Source organism: Miscanthus floridulus, chromosome 2, assembly GCF_019320115.1.
Source record: "Miscanthus floridulus cultivar M001 chromosome 2, ASM1932011v1, whole genome shotgun sequence".
NCBI classification, from domain to species: domain Eukaryota; kingdom Viridiplantae; phylum Streptophyta; class Magnoliopsida; order Poales; family Poaceae; genus Miscanthus; species Miscanthus floridulus.
The window spans coordinates 173,751,670-173,769,220 of NC_089581.1; the positions used below are offsets into that span (position 1 = coordinate 173,751,670).

Consider the following 17,551-nt stretch of genomic DNA (forward strand, 5'->3'; position numbering starts at 1 on the left):
CTCGCTAAAAAAATAGGTATGTCTGAACTTTGGTGGAGGAGGAAAACGAACGATTTGTGGCAGGGCTAAATCGACGGCAAGGAAGTTGGAGCGCAAGATATGGAATACAGAAATAATAAGGAGAAAAATGGTAGATGGTAGATAAGAGTTCGGGCCGTCCTATTAAACAGATCGCACATTGGCCCAAGCCCATCTAGAATAGAGCCCATGGAGAGCACGCGTGAAACCTCTCATGCCATGTGAATGAAGAAGGTTTTCCTCAACAAAAAAAATGTGAATGAAGAAGGTCTGAAGAATCACAGAAATCACTCGAACGGCGGCGCCTCCCGCCGCCGCTTGCCTCGCCGGTCCATGGCCGCCGCGCCGTCGAGGTGCCTCCTCGTCACTGGCCCGCCGGTAAGCCCGCTGAAACCTCTCAGAACGCTCCTCCTTTCTCCCAACAACCGCCTCACGGCTCCGGCTTCGGGTACTTGCAGGGCATGGGGAAGACAACGCTGGTCATGCGGGTGTTCGAAACCCTCAGAGGCTCTCACCCGAACCTCACCATTCGCGGATTCTACACCCGTACTGTGTTGCCTCGCCCTGTCGAACTCCGGTTCGTTCCACTGTGCAATTGATGACCACGAATTTTACCAGTTTCGGTGTGCTATCTCTGTTTGCAGGAGAGGTGAGAGAGGGCGGAGAAAGGGTAGGATTCGAGGTTGTCACGCTCGACGGCAGAAGTGGGCCCCTTTCCTCATCCAAGGTTTCCAGGTTGCTATTATGCATTTATGCTTGTTCTAAATTCTTATGTCGAGTAGGTATTTGTTTAGCACCGTGCATTTGGGTAGTTGGAATTTTGAAATGTGTCTGTACTATGGAAATTATCTGATACTGTGGATTAGTAGTCTAATTGTTCAAGCCGTCGAGAATGACAGGGGCTACTACATTACTCTGCATACAAGCAAATTACCCAACGTCTAGTTTAAGATTGCTTCCCAGCAATTCCAGTTAAATTCACTGCTCAATTGTAAATGAAGGTCCCTTTCCAACACGCCAACACCAAGAGGTGCCCATGCTCCAATATCCTAAATCTGTCTTTGCTGATGATTGGAATCTGGATAATGGTTCATCTTTTCAGTAGATTTTCAGACTAATTGTATTAGTCTGTGCTCATGTGTAACACTACTTTTCCCTTTAGTTGATACACATCCTATAAGTCCATAAACATTCCATTTTCAGATGAACTTGGAGTTTTCCAGTTCTTGTTGTCATATGCTTCCATCCTTCACATACCAGTTAGTTAATATGCAAAAGATTAATGAAGTGCTGCGTCCACCTATTCTTGCCTCTTTGCCCATCTAATATTTTTTAGCTATCCCAACTCTGCATGGTTGCCATTGCCTATTTCCGCAATGCTACCTTGATATATGTTTGCTGAATTTTTGTAACCTTGATATCCTCACACATACCATTACTTTTTGGTTCTTTTGCAGCTCAGAGTCTGTTAGATGGCCTACCGTTGGGAAATACAAAGTAGATGTAGCATCTTTGGAATCATTAGCATTACCTGAGCTGCAGGTAAGCAGTTGTAAGTTATGAAAGAGCTATGAAATATCAAGGATCACGGGATGTTGCTTGTTAGCTTAAGCATGAATGCATGATAAGGTTTTCAAGTTTGTTCCCGATTGATCACGATGCAGAAGGAAATATACTTCATATTTCTTGTTGAATCAGGTTAAGGAAGAAACAGATCTCTTTATCATTGACGAAGTGGGTAAAATGGAGCTGTTCAGTTCAGCATTTTTCCCTGCTGTAATGAGAATTATTGAATCCAATATACCAGTGTTGGCCACCATACCCATTCCTAGGCATGGCCGGGACATTCCTGGAGGTACCATTTTATCCTATTCTGCAACTTTACAGAGGTTACTGATTAATAATTTTGCTGTTTCGTTCAAAATCATGTATAAAATACCATTTCCTTGATTGCTCGTTAACAGCCAATCCATTCATATGTATTTGAGAACCTGCTTTCGGTACACATTTAAAGCTTGTTGTATTCTACTAGCTATGCTTGCTGCATCCAATAAATTAAACAATATCTCTTGTACTGAAACAAGACTTATATTACGCTGTTCCACACTCCTCTTGAAATGTAGCTGGAAGTTGTGATTACCGTGGCTTGTCACTAGTGCTCTAATTAAATGGTACTACTGTAAAATGCAGTTGCGAGGTTGCGGAATCATCCTGGAGCCGCTGTTTTCACCTTAAATACTGGTAACAGGGATACGATGAGAGATACTATCTACAATCAGTTAAGCAGTTTGTTGCAGAAGAGGTGATCTGCTAACCTCCCTGCATCTCTACGGTCACTGGTTTGTCTGACATAACACGCAAACGATCAAAAGTAGAAGTTTTATTTCAGTATCTATCTCATATATCCTGTAATAGAGCATGCGGTCGAGTCTTCTGGTGCAGTACCTGAAATACCTTTTTTCAAGTTTACCGACCAATGAAAGACAGTCAAATTACTATGTTGCTGTGCTCAAATGGTTAACTCTGAATGGACGATAAGCATGTCATTCAGTTTTTTCTTAGTTATGTCTGTGGTTATTCAATCATGTATTCACATTCAGTGGGCCAAGGTTTTTATTATCACAATAACGCTCGCTTGTATGGATGCATTTTGCATGTAGTGACTCTACAACAGGTATCACATGGTTTGCACAACTAATTTGCTAATAGGCCATTATTGCCTGCGTATTTTGGGCCCATGATGACTCCAGCTTGGTTTGGCAGCCCCATTTTAAGTTAATTATTGCCACTCTCTTTTGTCTGTGGAAGATGACCACATAGCTGAAATGGCAATCAAGTTGGATAGTAATAATGCACATCGTTTTACTACTTGATAGAGGCTTTAGACAAATCTTTAACCAGCACTTATGAGCTGTGACTTCTCCTTTTTACTAGAGTTTATGATCACTATTGTTAACAGTTATTGAACCGTCACTTGTGATAGGTTGCTTAGTGCAAAAGACATCATGCAGTCTTATGGATCACAGCACATTTGATTCCTTTAAGGATATCTAACCCAATACTAAATCCATAAGTATTAAAAATAACGATGAAGTCGGCTAGTGAAAATGAAAGTCAAATTGCTGTATCGTTGGCAGGTATGCACAATGATGAAATTTTCTCATGATGAAACCTATCAAGAAAAGAGTGTAGAAATAGATTAGACTTGTTCATCTCATGATACAATGAACAAAAGAACCACTGCATAGGTGTCAATTTGGTGGACAAAGAAGGTTTTTATCAATTCCGTCTGCATTTCTTCCAGCATTGGATTGGACCACTGCTGCTAAGCCACCTCGTAGTGGGGTAAGCATATCCTAGAAGCAACCAGCAAGCTCACATGACACATGTTCCTGTGGGGGCTATTGATCTGAATGACTGGGAATTTTCACCCAAAGGGGCACAATCTTTCGATTGAGGTGGGCACTGAATTAAAGTGCAGTTGTACTGATCATGGCACCCCCTTTACAACCCACTGAGCCCCAGTTCCCCTTTGAGCCCTAGCGGAAAGGCGCCATAAATGCCAACGCTGAGTTTTGGTAATAGTATTAGCAAATGGCAAGTGAAGTGTGCCCAGGACCATCTGAGCAGAGTTTTTGAGTTTTAAGAACTGAAAACTCCTTTAAACAAGTTGACAATGTTTTGTTGAAGGCAGAAAGTGCAAGGGCAATCTCTCAGGAGATACGGTACTCCATTCTTGTCTAAATATGTAAATGCTTAGGCGTGCAAAATGTATAAATGCCAGAGGGTCAGATTATCCTCTGTGTTACTTGTAAGATGGAGCTGGAAGAAAGGAAGAACTTTTAAATCAAATATGCACGCATGTTTGTTGATCCTGCTTCATAACTGGAAAAAGGTTCCAATCAGTAGGCCTTGAACTGAGTCCGAATAGTGAGTCTCCCTCCGTTCTAAACAGAATGCAATTCTAGCTATAGTGCTTGGTCAACCTATTTTCAGTTTGAACATTTTTTAGAAAAAAAAATACTATATTATTTATTATACTAAGTAGCATCATGGAATATATTTTGATGGTATTTTTCATAAACTTAGACAAATTTAAAATAGTTTGTCTTTGACTAGATCTCAAATTGCATCATTTTTAGGGCGGAGGGAAACAAACAGCTCTCAGCTGACAAGACCACGAGACTCATAAATAGTTGCTCATTTTTGTGCTTGCTGCTTGGTCTGAAAGGTTCATACCGATGAGCTTCCGAGGAACTCATCTTGGGCTTTCATTCTGAACAAGAGGAGGACAGCCTGCCGATGAAAGCCTTGTTTGTATCTACCTTAATCCACATGTGTTGGAGTGAAATAAAATAAAACTTAGTTTAATTTTACTCAAATCTACTTTTACACATGTGGATTGAGATAAATACAGGCAGTGCCGCGGTGTGGGAGTGGAGGGAGGAGGGAGCTGAAAATGCTGGATGGTGGTATTGATTCGACGGCAGCCCCACCATGTGATCTCTTCATGTAGATGTAGGTGAGGGCCGCCGGTTAGCTTGTTTAATCTCCGGACACAAGCATTTTTTTTTCTCCCCCTCATCCAGTGCAATGCAAGCTTAGTTAGTTTAGCGCCGAGGAATGATGATGGCCGATGGCCGTGCATGCACGCACGCCGGCCATTTGATAACACTCTTACTTGCCGGATTTAATTAAGAAGGAAAAGACCGAAAGAGGATTGATCGATCCTCCTACCGAAAGCTTGTGTTGTGCCCCACTTTTATGGCTCTGCGTGCTGAAATATTACATGTCCGGTCCATGTCCTGGAGAGTTCCAACATCAGGCGGTGCGATTGCTCCATGCTTATTGCTTACTGTCAGTGAGCCTCTGCTGTTCATCCATGAACCATTTCAATACATGGATGGCCAGGACTCAGGATGGAACACCAGGGCATTGCGCAAGGAAAGCTTCAAAGCATGCATGGGTCCGTGTAGTACCTGTTGCAGTTGGCAGTTAGGTGAGACATGCAGAGAGGGAGAGAACGCTGTTGTTACATACAAGAACCAATAATACAGTGGCCAGTTCTGTTACTTCTGCAGCAGACAATCATGGTTTGGAACGTCGCCTGTCATAGTGTCATCTCGGATCGATGGCAAGCGGCGCCGGCGGCAACCAACCAACCTCTTCCCGGCCAGCCAGTCCGCACGACACGCATAAAAAAAAAAAAACGATCGGCAGCAGGCAGTACGGTTGGTTGGCCGGGTCAAGGCGCGCATGTCATGTGCATGTGCGTGGGCGTGTGGGTGCAGCTGCGCAGTGCAGTCGTGCAGGAGGACGTCATCGACATGCACCGAGATCTCACACACACATCACGCTCCGGCAGTGTACCCCGGGCGCCATTGATGTGCCGCGCGCGGCCAGCAAGCAGCCCCGGTCCAGGAGCCATTTGGGGTGTTCCTCCTGGAGCAATTACACTTGTCGCGCCATCAATCAGCAATAATATATATGGTGTTATTATTATGTTATGTGGACATAGTCGTTTGCATTTCCTCCTATTTCTTACTGAATATTTTTATGCTGGGCTCAATTCATGTTTTGATTGATAGGTACTATAATGGCGGCACATCAAGTGTACGGACAGCTCTGTCTCCATAAATTTTTGGAGGTAGGAAACCTATGTCAATCACTAGCTAGCTAGAAAAATCCCTCATAAGTTCGTGAGCGTGAAGGACCGAAAACGGCGACCAGAGGGGGGTTGAATGGGAGCCTCAAATTTCTTTCGAAATCTTCGACCACTGTCCCAACATCAATCCCCAAAAAGCATACACGAAAGACTTGATGACCACGACCCTAGAGAAGGGTGGATGCTCCCTCAGAACACAGCGGGTCACCACAGAGCAAACGGAACACAGATCGAAGCCCAAACGAGCAAACTCCCAAAAGAAAACAGCACTGCTCCTGCAAATATCGGACACGTCCGGTATTATATCGGACACGTCCGGTATTTTCCGGACACGTCCGGTATGATCTCGGACACGTCCAGGATTTTCAGCAGCAAGCTGACCAAAAGAGAAAAATCCAAAACCCCATCAAACGGTGTCCAAAAATCATGAAATTTTAACCATAGCTCTTTAGACACCAAGGGAAGGTCTCCACAAAATTTCAGCTCAAAACTCCAAAGTGAGAAATATCGGACACGTCCGGTATGATATCGGACACGTCCGGTATGAACGAGCAGTTTCTCGGAAAAAATTAAATCAAGCCATAACTTGATCAAATCAACTCCAAATGACTTGAAATTTTGCACAAGAGTTCACAAGCGAGTAGAAAGGCAACCTCTAAAAGATCATAGCCCGAGACAAACTCTAACTTCGTGAATCGAAGGAATTGAAGAAAATCCCCAAGAAATAGGTCAAGAACTAAAATTGCCCGGATCTACGATCTCGTGAGGAATTAGTGGATTTCCTTCGGTGGAAAGCTTCTACTCATGTCACTGATCGATCCAAGGCAACAAGAACGAACCAAAACCATCCCAAATCGAAGAAACAAGAGGGGAAACAAGAAGGGACAAAAGGAGCTCGTGAAGAACACCAAAATCACATCAAGAACACAACTAAATCATGAATCCCGGAGGACATACGGTGGTTACGGCCACCGATTCCTTCAAAACCAAGTCACAATTTGAGTTGTGGACCTCTCTCATACATGGAAGCAAACTAGAGGAAGAAACCCTAAAGGAGAAAATGAAAACTGGAGGAGGTGAGGGAGATGGGGGCTCCCTCATCCTATTTAACAGGGCTATTACACATTCCCAGTTTTGCCCCTGGATACAAATGAGTTGAACCGCTAAGCCCAAGGGCGTTGTTGTCCAACCCGGTGTAATCTTGATCCGACGGCCACCGCGCCTTCTCACCGGTAGCTTCGCCTCGACGCGAACTCCCCGATGCCGCCACGTGCCGTCCGTCCCTCCTCGGAACCTCCGCTCGGGTTTTGAGGCCCAAACCCGTAAACCATCCATTCGATGGTTTTGAGGTCCAAACCATCAAACCGTCCGCGAGTAGCGTACTCCATACGCGTCCCCCGCCATCCGACGCGTGTCACCACCGTCCTCGACCGGCCGGCCCGCCAAGTCCTCCTGAGCCTCGCTCGACTCACGCGTCCGCCGTCTTAACCCAGTCAACACCGTCACTCCATGTCTTCTTGCACTTGTCGATGTCCCAAGTGTCAGCCACCGTGGCTAGTCACCCGGCCTCTGGGTCCCTCGGTCCAAGCCTCATGTCCGTCCTTCACCGCTTCCGGTCTGTTGGCACGGCACGTCCTCCTTGACCTTCACCTCGCCGTCGACCACCGCATCCGAGCTCCACACCTGCACAACACAAGCCAAAAGACATGTCGCACACATAGCTTTCGCCATGGTAGGGTTAGTCACCACTCAACCTACTTCGTGGATCACATTGACAATCACTCATCACAAAACGAACACACAAGGGTACTTGTCAACCTTGTGTTCGCAATCTCCCCCTTGATGAGTGCATTGTCAACACCAATACACGAACAGCTTGAGCAAAAGAAAAAGAAGAAGAAGAGAAAAGAAAGAACTCACCCAAATGACCAAAAGCCAAAGAAAAGCCAAAAACTGGGTCATTTGAAGGTGAGCAAAACTTGGTCCCCAAAGACATGGGCAACGGCTCGACGCAACCAAGTAAAACAAAACTAGCCCTCAAGAAGAGGCAACGGGCTCAACGCCACTAGCAAAGCTCGAAAAGCCGAAAAACTGCTAGACCCTCCAGAAGAGGCAAAGGCTCAACACATCTAGCAAAACACCTCAAATGCAACTCCCCCTGAACAAGTGCAATCTCTCTCAAATGAATGCATATCGCTCAACTTTAGGTGACATTGTGAGTGTGGAAACTTCTCCCCCTTGTTGACACATGCACTTATCAAGCTAGAGCCCAAAGATTGCATCTTCCCCTCAAATTATGCTATGAATGCAGAAATGCACGAATGCAGAAGCTTCAAGATTATAGTAAGTAGATTGAAAAGAGGCTCTAGTTGATGCTGTCATGTATATATAGCAACACATACAAGTGCTAGCAAATGCTCAAAGTGACCAAATGAGACGAAATATGGCATTTAAGCAATTTTGATCAAGTTTGAGCAATTTTAAAAGAGGGTTCACCACCAAAGGAGCACATAGCAAAAATAGACAGGAGATCGACCTTGTGCTACACATGTATGCAAAGTGAACTACCCCAAACAAGGTTCACACATCATGTCATGAGACAAACTTGTGGTTTGATCAAATTTTAGACACCAATTGAATTTTATCAGAGTTATGCAGCTTATTACCAAAGTTTGTCAGACAAGTGTGTGCGGGAGGTTATCTGTGCCACCAAAACCTGACTTAGCGACCATGTCAAGCCTATGCCAAAAGCAATCAGAAGCTTAAGACAATGATCTCGGTATCCATTACAGAGCTCAAGTTCACCAATAAGTGCAATTTGGAGCTGTCTCGATACTCTGACATAGGATAGTACAGACCCATCCCGATCTTTTCAATTCACTTAGTTTGATTTTCAAGTTTTAGCACAAATTCAAGTTTCTCAAGCAAGTGTGTAACTCAAAGTATGAGCCGTAGCAACTAAGCATATACATGAAGCAAGAAAAAGATCTCAACACATTCTACACATGCTAGTGCCACAGGTAGTGGTGAACACATTTCATGTTTCAACAAGTTTTAATCAAGTTCACAGTTTGGAAAATAAGCTTAGCTCATAACATGCATCAATTGATCAAGAGGAGCCTAAGCCAAAAGCACATCATGTATATCCATAAACATCCCCAACAAGAGCATAGTGTCAATCTAGCTACTATAAGGATGAAGCTCAGGATGCAATATGATACATGATGATATGAAATGCAAGTATGATATAAAAACAAAAACAAAGACTAAACTACAAAGAAAAGCAAAACTAGAATACAACAACCAAAGTTCCCCTCCTCTAAAAAGGGAAACAAACTCCAAGCTCCCCTCGCAAGTGAGCAAACTGGGCTTGGTCAAGTGGTTTGGTGAAGATATCTGCGAGCTGGTTTTGGGTATTAATGTGGTGCAGATCAATATCACCTTTCTCATAGTGGTCACGCAAGAAGTGAAAGTGAACTTCTATGTGCTTTGTCTTTGAGTGAAGGACTGGGTTTTTGGCTACACTTATGGCGCTGGTGCTGTCACAAAACAAAGGCACTCGCCTAAACTCTAACCCAAAGTCTCTCAGAGTAGCTATCATCCAAAGCAACTGGGAACAACAAGCAGCAGCAGCAACATACTCAGCTTCTGTGGTGGATTGGGCGACGCTAGACTGCTTACGAGAAGACCAAGACACAAGAGAAGATCCAAGAAATTGACAAGTCCCTGAAGTGGACTTCCTCTCAACACGACAACCAGCATAATCCGCATCAGAATACCCACAAAGAGAAAGAGAGGAGGAAGCTGAAAACCAAAGACCAAACTCGGGTGTGAAACGAAGGTACCTGAGGATCCGCTTGATGGCTTGACGATGAGACGTGCGCGGAGAAGACTGAAAACGCGCGCACAAGCAGACTGCGAATTGGATGTCTGGTCTCATCGCCGTTAGGTACAGCAGGGACCCGATCATGCTTCGGTATTCCTTCTGGTCCACTGCTTCTCCCTCCTTGTCCTCATCCAGGGTCGTCGTGGTTGACATGGGCGTTGAAAGAGGCTTGGCCTCACCCATATCAAATTTCTTGAGCACGTCCTTGGTGTACTTGCCTTGGTGCACGAACGTCCCCTCACGAGTTTGCTTGATTTGCAGCCCAAGGAAGAAAGTCAATTCGCCCATCATGCTCATCTCAAATTCCCTGCTCATAGTATCTGAAAACTTGGCAACAAGAGCATGAGAAGAGCCACTAAAGATTATATCATCCACGTATATCTGAACCAAAAGGATGTCTGTGCCTTGCTTGAGGAGGAACAGAGTCTTATCTACGGAACCCATCCTAAAACCCTTATCAAGCAAGAAAGCTTTCAAACGCTCATACCAGGCTCTCGGGGCTTGTTTCAAACCATACAAGGCTTTGTGGAGTTTAAAAACATGGTTGGGGTACTTTGGATTTTCAAAGCCAGGGGGTTGCCTCACATAAACCTCTTCCTCTATGTACCCATTCAAGAAAGCACTCTTTACATCCATTTGATACAGCTTGAACCCTTTCGAAGCTGCAAATGCTAAAAGAATCCTAATGGCTTCTAGACGGGCAACCGGAGCAAAGGTTTCTTCATAGTCTATTCCCTCTTTTTGGCAAAAACCCTGAGCCACTAATCTCGCCTTGTTTCTCACCACCACCCCATCCTCACTCTGCTTGTTCTTGTAAACCCACTTTGTACCTATGGGGTGGCACTCTGGTGGAGGTGGAACTAAAACCCACACTTGGTTCCGCTCAAAGTTCTCTAACTCCTCGTGCATAGCATTAACCCAATCGGCATTAGATAGTGCGTGTCCAATATCTCGAGGCTCAAAAGAAGCTACGAAAGCAGAATGAGCGAAATGGGAAATATGATAAGACTTGGAACGCGTTACCCTTTCGTCGATGTCGCCGATCATGGTCTGAGGAGGATGGCATCGCTGGATATGTCGAGGTGCACCTAAAGACGAAGTCGCCTCCCCCTCATCCACAGCTGGGGCCTCCTCAGTTGATTGAGGAAGCGGCTCGCACGGACCCCATGAAGTAGAGGTGGAGGGCTCGGGGCCGTGAGCCGAAGTGGTCGAAGTTGGCTCGATCGGGGCAGCCGGTTGAGATGGCTTGGGATCATCCCAATCAACGTCATCGTCATCCTCAACAAAAATGCTATCACCCATCTCTTCATCACCTGCACGTTCAAAGACCAAAATAGAAGAGGGCATGGTTTCGTCGAAGGTGACTTCACAAGTCTCCACGACACGGTTAGTCTCAAGATTAAGCACACGGTACGCATGTGAATGAGAAGCGTAACCAAGAAATATATCGTCCGAAGATCTAGATTCAAACTTGTCAAGATTACCTTGCTTAAGAATAAAGCACCTACAACCGAAGACTCGAAAATGACTCACCTTGGGTGGACGCCCAAACCGCAATTCGTAGGATGTCTTCTTTAAGAAAGCACGAAGAAAAATGCGGTTTGAAACATGGCAGGCGGTGTTGATGGCTTCGGCCCAGTAACGCCTAGGAGTCCTATGCTCATCGAGCATCGTTCTGGCCATTTCAACCAAAGTCCGATTTTTGCGCTCAACAACACCATTCTGCTGAGGGACATAGGGCGAAGAAAACTGATGTTCAAGACCCAAGGAAGCACAAAAGGTGTCAAACTGAGAGTTTTTGAACTCAGTGCCATTGTCACTGCGGATAGCTCGTATGGCATTCTTTGGTAACTCAGTTTGCAACCTCAAGATCAAGTCACGAGCATGAGAAAACGCTTCGTCCTTGCCCTCCATGAAAAACACCCAAGAATAATGAGAAAAATCATCCACGATCACTAGAACGTACCACTTCCCTCCCTCTGACCGAACCTGAGCCGGACCAACAGTGTCCATATGGAGTAGCTCACCAGGTCTCATGGTCATGACCTGAGTCACTAGAGGATGGGAAGCAGCCACCATCTTTCCGTGGCGACAGGGATGGCATACCAGATCCTTCTCAAACTTAAGTTTGGGCAATCCTCGGATCATGTCAAGAGAACTCAACCTCACTAGGAGATCGAAGCTCAAGTGACCAAGTCTCCTATGCCACTTCCACAAATCAGAAGAAGATCCGGCAACCAAACAGCGAGAAGAACCGAAAGACTAAGAGAAATCAGCTCTGAAAACTCGGCCAAAAGGAACGATCTGACAAACTAGATGTCCCTGAGAATCGAGCACACGAGAAAGTCCAGTCTTAAAGCGCACCTCAAACCCATCTTGAAGGAGTTGCGAAACAGAGAGCAAATTAAAATGCAGGCTTGAAACCAAAGCAACGTCCTTCAAGATAAAAGACTCATTGACCCGAATGGTCCCACGAGACAGCACCTTACCTTTGCTATTGTCCCCAAATGTGATGTACTCCTTGTATTGCATGGGGTCGAGGCTGGAGAATAAGGATGGCAACGGTTCGGGTTTGGTGCGGATATCCGCGGGTTTCAGATTATGCGGGTTCGGGTTTGGGGATGGTTTTTCACCCACGGTTTTCGGGTTCGGGGCCCCAAAACCAATCGGGTTCGGTTTCGGGTTTAGTTTTTCACCCGTGGATATCCAATGGATATCCGAAATAAATCATTTGGAATTAAAACTCATGTTTTATAATATACTAATAATAATTTGTTTACTTAGATTATTAAATTTATTTAAAGTTGACTCATGAAAATATTTATTATTTGTTATCTCTTGTTTATACATGTGAATATGTGTGTATATATCCGCGGGTTTCGGGTATCCATTCGGGTTTCGGGTATCCGTTCGGGTTTCGGGTATCCGCGGGTTTGGTTTTGGTGATGGATTTCCACCCGAATCGGTTTTCGGGGCGGGTTCGGGTTTCGATTTCGGGTTTCGGTTTTGGGTGCACGGAGACTCCACCCGATCCAAACCCGACCCGTTGCCATCCTTACTGGAGAACCATTTGGAACTTCCGGTCATGTGGCGTGAACAGCCGGAATCAACAAGCCACGTGTTCTCCAGGCCTTCGCTCTGCATCAATAGAAAGATAGGGGATGAGCAAATGGCACAACACTGGGGTTAGTGAGATGAGGAGAATACCAGTGTTGAGTCATTTGCCCTGGAAAAGTGTTAGGAAAAACACCATACATGCCATGTCCCATTGGAGAGAAGCGATCACCACGTGGGGGAAAACGTGGTCCGCTAGGAGTGTGGGACTGAAAGCCACCGTCGCGAGGTCCAAAGTCATATAGATCATGACTTGGGCCACGCCGGGCACGACCACCACGTGGTCTCGCCACCTGAGGCCTAGCACCTTGAGGCATTGCACCTCTAGGCCTAACATTGTGCCTCTGAACAGGCGGTACATGTACGCCATGGGGAGGACGGTACATATTCCGGTTGTTCAACTCGTACTCGCGCCGCTCATCTCTCTTCCTCCTAAAGCAAAACTCAGCCAAATGACCATCTCTATGGCAATAGTCACAGTGGTACCTCACCTCTCTCTTGGATGGTGGTTGACTCACTCTCTTGTGGATGTGGTTCACTCTCTGAGGCTTTTTGGCTTTAGGAAGGGGTGCACTAGAGATGTTGGGTAGAGTATCGAGTGAGTTCCGAAAGTGGTTCGGTTTGGGAACCCAAACTTGCTTGGATGGTGGAGCTTTTGGTGGTTCTTCAAACACACCATCTTTGATCATAGGCTTAGTAGACTCTGGTGGAGGGATCTTAATCAATTTGGGAGTGTTGGTGGGTTTCTCACTTGGGTTCAAACCACTATGTTCATCAACCTTGCCATAGACATGCTCACCCTTCCCACCTATAGCAAAGCCTACTCCCGATGAGTCAGTTCCCCGCCTGAACTGGCTCACCATCATGCCCAACTGGGGCTCACTACACGACACCCAGCTCAAGATGGACCGAAGTTGTGTGTTTTCTTCCTCGGTTCCCATCTTGTCGTGCCTGCAGGACTCAAGTTCCAACACCAAAGCTTCACATCGAACACATGTAGTGGTGATGCTATCTAAGTTGGCCTTCTCAAACTCAGCAAGTTTGGCAACCTTCTCTGCCAACTCAGATTGCAAGCCTGAGCAGGACTTGCACGCACCGAGCAACCCAGAACGAGACTTCAACTCATCACATTCATCAAGCAAAACAGCATACTTGGATTGCAAGTCAGAGAGGTTAGACATGTGTATAGCGCACTCATCGCACTCCTCCTCCTCTGACACCACTACACCACTCTTGGCAAGCTCCAACTCCTTCAAAGCAACCTCTAGCTGGTCCTTAAACTCTTTCCTCTCATGGGCAGCACGCTTAAGCAACTTATCTTGGCTCATTAATGTATCATTCATAGTATCAAGCTCAAGCATAAGTGAGTCAAGTGTGGGCGGTACCTCGTTTTCGTCGTCGTCGACGTCGACGTCCTTTTTGAGCTTTGCTCCACCGTCAACCGCCATAGTGCAAAACCCACCACGGTTTGCACTGGCGACAAAGCAGAGACCGTTGAGCTTGTCCTCGCGCTTCTTCTCGGACTCATCGTCGGTCGAGGGACAAGAAGAGTGATCATCATCGGAGTCATCGTCGAGGTCGCTGAGAGAGGCGAGGAAGGCGCGTTCTTGAGCTTTGGCCTTCCTGCGGTACGCCTTCTTGATCGCCTCCTTGTCGAAACCGCCCTTGGCCTTGTGCTTGCCAGAGGTGTAGTCGCGCTTATCCTTGCGCTTGCCGAAGTCGTACTTGTTGATGAAGGGCTTCTTCTTGGGGCAGTGCGCGACGAAGTGGTCTGGATCTCCACATCCATAGCATCCCTCCTTCGGGCCACCACTGCGTCGGCGATTCAAACGGTTGTTGTGAAACCGAGAGAACCGACTGATGATGAGTGCCAACTCATCATCCCCAAGAGACTCCAGCTGCTCCTCTGTGACTGACATCAAGCACGACAAAGAGAAAGAAGCTTGTGAAGGGTTAGTCAATGAACTTGAACCACTACCTGAGACCAAAGCCATGGTTGGTGCAGAGGGATTCTTTAGCTTGGCTTGGGTTTGGTAGTCGATCTCTGTGGACTTGAGCTTGCTGAAAAGCTCGTCAACGGTGAGGGTGTCGTAGTTGGCGGACTCAATGATCGCCGACACCTTCACATCCCATACCTTTCGATCAAGGGCATAGAGAAGCTTGAGCGCCCTCTCATGATCACTATAAGGTAGGTTGGCCTTGTTCGCTTTCATTTTGTTGACGATAGTCTGAAAGCGGGAAAACATGGCATCGATGGACTCGCCATCAAGCTGAGAGAAGTTTTCGTACTCGTGCTTGTACATCTCGTAGAGTCTGGTCTTGACCTGTGTGGTCCCCTCGTGATAGCTCTGAAGCCTCACCCAGATCTCTCGAGCTGTAGTACAATCGGAGACACGCTCGAACTCAGAAAGCGAAAGACTCGAGAAAAGCACACTGCGAGCTTTGCTATTTGCGTTGTGCCGATCCTTGTGATCCTGGGTGGTACGGGCCGCGGTAGGGAGCACAACGTAAGTAGCATCCTCGCAAATTTCCCAGACGAGCCAATCAATCCCCTGGAGATGCGCAGACATGCGGATCTTCCAATAAGGATAGTTTGACCCATCGAAGTGCGGTGGTTTGCTAGAACCACGCTCCATGTCGCCTTCGTGGATCACGGACCGATTAAGGTGGAATGATCCTTAACCGGCTCTGATACCAATTGAAGGACCGGAAACGGCGACCAGAGGGGGGGGTGAATGGGAGCCTTAAATTTCTTTTGAAATCTTCGACCACTGTCCCAACATCAATCCCCAAAAAGCATACACGAAAGACTTGATGACCACGACCCTAGAGAAGGGTGGATGCTCCCTCAGAACACAGCGGGTCACCACAGAGCAATCGGAACACGGATCGAAGCCCAAACGAGCAAACTCCCAAAAGAAAACAGCACTGCTCCTGCAAATATCGGACACGTCGGGTATTATATCGGACACGTCCGGCATTTTCCGGACACGTCCGGTATGATCTCGGACACGTCCGGGATTTTCAGCAGCAAGCTGACCAAAAGAGAAAAATCCAAAACCCCATCAAACGGTGTCCAAAAATCATGAAATTTTAACCATAGCTCTTTAGACACCAAGGGAAGGTCTCCACAAAATTTCAGCTCAAAACTCCAAAGTGAGAAATATCGGACACGTCCGGTATGATATCGGACACGTCCGGTATGAACGAGCAGTTTCTCGAGAAAAATTAAATCAAGCCATAACTTGATCAAATCAACTCCAAATGACTTGAAATTTTGCACAAGAGTTCACAAGCGAGTAGAAAGGCAACCTCTAAAAGATCATAGCCCGAGACAAACTCTAACTCCGTGAATTGAAGGAATTGAAGAAAATCCCCAAGAAATAGGTCAAGAACTAAAATTGCCCGGATCTGCGATCTCGTGAGGAATTAGTGGATTTCCTTTGGTGGAAAGCTTCTACTCATGTCACTGATCGATCCAAGGCAACAAGAACGAACCAAAACCGTCCCAAATCGAAGAAACAAGAGGGAAAACAAGAAGGGACAAAAGGAGCTCGTGAAGAACACCAAAATCACATCAAGAACACAACTAAATCATGAATCCCGGAGGACATACGGTGGTTACGGCCACCGATTCCTTCAAAACCAAGTCATAATTTGAGTTGTGGACCTCTCTCATACATGGAAGCAAACTAGAGGAAGAAACCCTAAAGGAGAAAATGAAAACTGGAGGAGGTGAGGGAGATGGGGGCTCCCTCATCCTATTTAACAGGGCTATTACACATTCCCAGTTTTGCCCCTGGATACAAATGAGTTGAACCGCTAAGGCCAAGGGCGTTGTTGTCCAACCCGGTATAATCTTGATCCGACGGCCACCGCGCCTTCTCACCGGTAGCTTCGCCTCGACGCGAACTCCCCGATGCCGCCACGTGCTGTCCGTCCCTCCTCGGAACCTCCGCCCGGGTTTTGAGGCCCAAACCCGTAAACCGTCCATCCGATGGTTTTGAGGTCCAAACCATCAAACCGTCCGCGAGTAGCGTACTCCATACGTGTCCCCCGCCATCCGACGCGTGTCACCGCCGTCCTCGACCGGCCGGCCCGCCAAGTCCTCCTGAGCCTCGCTCGACTCACGCGTCCGCCGTCTTGACCCGGTCAACACCGTCACTCCATGTCTTCTTGCACTTGTCGATGTCCCAAGTGTCAGCCACCGTGGCTAGTCACCCGGCCTCTGGGTCCCTCGGTCCAAGCCTCACGTCCGTCCTTCACCGCTCCCGGTCTGTCGACACGGCACGTCCTCCTTGACCTTCACCTCGCCGTCGACCACCGCATCCGAGCTCCACACCTGCACAACACAAGCCAAAAGACATGTCGCACACATAGCTTTCGCCATGGTAGGGTTAGTCACCACTCAACCTACTTCGTGGATCACATTGACAATCACTCATCACAAAACGAACACACAAGGGTACTTGTCAACCTTGTGTTCGCAGAGCGCATGAATCTTAGAGCAGATCCAATAGTAAATCATGTAAGGGCACATATCTCTTAGCCTGTTTTAGGGCAAGTTTGGCAGGCTCCACTTCCTTGTATAATATAAGGGCTCTAGCTCTTTTATTTTTCTTCGAAAAAAAAAGAGTACACCGCATGCATTTCCATCACTTCGCCCTCGCCATCTCAGCACCGGCTCCAGTTGAATGATTCTATTGCTACCGCAGGGATGCGTCAAGCTGACTCTCCTACTAAGATTTTTTCCTCCTCCAACGATTAGCAAATGATTATGTTATATTATCTTATGGAGTATATAGTCTAGTGTAAGAGCATCTTTAATGTTCTTTCGTCAACTCATTCTCTAAATCCTTATTAGAGAG

The 17,551-nt window shown here is 46.5% G+C and overlaps 1 protein-coding gene across 1 annotated transcript; it reads left to right on the plus strand.

Annotated features, from left to right (window-relative positions):
* The first annotated feature begins 264 nt into the window (after positions 1–264).
* Positions 265–2,592, plus strand: LOC136535749 (uncharacterized). Its single transcript, XM_066528131.1, has 6 exons — positions 265–396; positions 477–564; positions 663–753; positions 1,476–1,560; positions 1,717–1,873; positions 2,209–2,592. Exons 1-6 carry the CDS (start codon positions 352–354, stop codon positions 2,322–2,324), a joined length of 582 nt encoding a protein of 193 aa, XP_066384228.1. The 5' UTR covers positions 265–351; the 3' UTR covers positions 2,325–2,592.
* The last annotated feature ends 14,959 nt before the right edge of the window (positions 2,593–17,551 follow it).

Excerpts from the sequence above, each read along its gene's own strand:
- LOC136535749 (XM_066528131.1), top strand. The coding sequence starts at position 352 with ATGGCCGCCGCGCCGTCGAGGTGCCTCCTCGTCACTGGCCCGCCG. Across the intron at positions 397-476 it reads TCCTCGTCACTGGCCCGCCG|GGCATGGGGAAGACAACGCT; the intron begins GTAAGCCCGCTG and ends GGGTACTTGCAG. Across the intron at positions 565-662 it reads CATTCGCGGATTCTACACCC|GAGAGGTGAGAGAGGGCGGA; the intron begins GTACTGTGTTGC and ends CTCTGTTTGCAG.